Source organism: Glycine soja, chromosome 2, assembly GCF_004193775.1.
Source record: "Glycine soja cultivar W05 chromosome 2, ASM419377v2, whole genome shotgun sequence".
NCBI lineage: Eukaryota > Viridiplantae > Streptophyta > Magnoliopsida > Fabales > Fabaceae > Glycine > Glycine soja.
Window position 1 is genome coordinate 50,337,542 of NC_041003.1, and position 2,145 is coordinate 50,339,686.

The 2,145-nt window shown below is 38.8% G+C and overlaps 1 protein-coding gene across 1 annotated transcript; it reads left to right on the top strand.

Moving 5' to 3' along the window:
• On the top strand, nt 1-2,145 carry LOC114403722 (fasciclin-like arabinogalactan protein 7). Its single transcript, XM_028366847.1, has 2 exons — nt 1-157; nt 1,069-2,145. Exon 2 carries the CDS (start codon nt 1,126-1,128, stop codon nt 1,894-1,896), a length of 771 nt encoding a protein of 256 aa, XP_028222648.1. The 5' UTR covers nt 1-157; nt 1,069-1,125; the 3' UTR covers nt 1,897-2,145.

Below are 2,145 nucleotides of genomic sequence, written 5' to 3' on the forward strand. Positions count from 1 at the left end.
TAAAGTATATTATGTCTTCACCCTCTAGTTAGAAGCATCTCTTTGCTGTAATACCCTTCCAGCTGGTATACGTACCCTCCATTCTATCTTTATATACCCTCCTTCCATTCTCCTTCCTCGTCCTTCACATTCTCCTCTCTGAATTCCTCTTATTCAGGTCTGTGTGCTCTTCTATCTCATTATCTTTCCTTTCCTTTAATTTACTTTTGTTCTGAATGTCACTCAATCTATGGTTAGGTGCAAACTTTTAGCTTTTCTTGCCTTTTCACATTTGAATGCCTTTTTTGTCTCATGGGTGCTTGTGATTTTGGATCAGCTAGTCTAGATCTGTCTCTTTTCATTATGGGGTTCATGAAATTATGTGAATTCTGTCACTGTGTACTTGACTGCTCTAAGTCTAACTCGCCTACATTTGGCTTGGGTTTGTCAACAAGTTTGAAACTTTGTGGGGAAAATGACCTAGTAATGGATTCATTCCATTGGCACTGGTTGCGGGTGATGATTAATAGTTTCAAAAAAGAAAATAGAAAATCTTTCAACATTCATTTCATTAGGTGTCTGTGTCTGATCTCGAATTTAGCATTTGGAAATTTAGTCTTCTGGGAGTTCTGATTTTAACATTTTTCACTAGTGTGAAACAAAAGTAGCACATTTGAAGTGTTCTTCGCCTCTTTCAAATTGTTATATTTTTCATATCATGTTCCGATCCGCAATTCCTTCCGCTTACTCTGGTTCAATTCGCATTCCTAGATCTTCCCTTATGCATTTCATATTCTATTGAATATTTTATTATTTTTCATTTGTTCCTTTATATGTTAACTTTTGCAAGATCTGGTTCCGGCCATTATGTTAGTCTCTAGATATTATTAGTAAGTTGTAGACAACTTTTTAGTGAGATGTAAAGAAGGTTAGGTGGAAAAAAATTAAGAGGTTTATCATTATTTATTTATTGGAGATTGAGTTTGAACTCGGAGCTCATTTTTTATTCGCGCATTATTTAACTTTTTTCGCAGGTTGGTAGGTTTTGTTATGATGAGATCTAACCAATGTGGAGCTCTTTTCTTACAGGAATTTGGAGAGACTGTTGATATAGAAAGGTAGGATAAACCAGTGGCCAAGGAATATATGGCGTTTTCTATGGTTTTCATTGTTAGCAACATTATGCTGCTTTTCAGTTCAGCATTTGCCAAAACTGCTAGTCCTCCCTCTCTGAGCCCAACTCCAGCACCAGCCCCGGCACCCGACTACGTGAACCTCACCGAGTTGCTCAGTGTTGCTGGTCCATTTCACACCTTCCTTGGATACCTTGAGTCCACCAAAGTGATTGACACTTTCCAAAACCAAGCCAACAACACTGAAGAAGGAATTACCATCTTTGTTCCTAAGGACAGTGCCTTCAATGCTGTAAAGAAAACTGTCCTATCCAACCTCACCTCTGACCAGCTAAAGCAAGTGATCCTCTTCCATGCCTTGCCACATTTCTATTCTCTTGCTGAGTTCACAAGCCTTAGCCAAACCAGCTCTACTCCCACATTTGCCGGAGGGGATTACACTTTGAATTTCACTGATGATTCTGGGACAGTGCACATTAGTTCAGGATGGTCTAAGACCAAGGTGAGCAGTGCTGTTCATGCCACAGATCCTGTTGCAATATATCAAGTTGACAAGGTGCTACTCCCTGAGGCCATTCTTGGCACTAATATACCTCCTGCACCTGCTCCTGCACCAACTCCTGATATTGCCCCTGCTGCTGATTCTCCAACTGAACACAGTGCAGATAGCAAAGCATCATCTCCATCATCTACTCATGATGACTCCTCTTCTCACAAGTTCATCAGCTATGGAATCTGGGCCAACCTTGTCTTGGCAACTTTTGGTGTGCTGGTGCTCTTCTGATGGCACTCTTCCTATTGAATATTTAATTTAGATTATATTTATGTATCTACATTTGGTGCCACTTGCTTTGATTTGAATCCATTTTTTTGAACATAAGTGTTATTCAATATATGTATGAATGTGATTTCTTCTATTATACTATTTTTTTGTTAAATCTCGTAGCATGTGGATGTCATGTGATGTGGTTGCCATGTTATTATGACTGTATCTACCTTTTTTGAGAGTTTAATGCCATCACTTAAAGTTAAA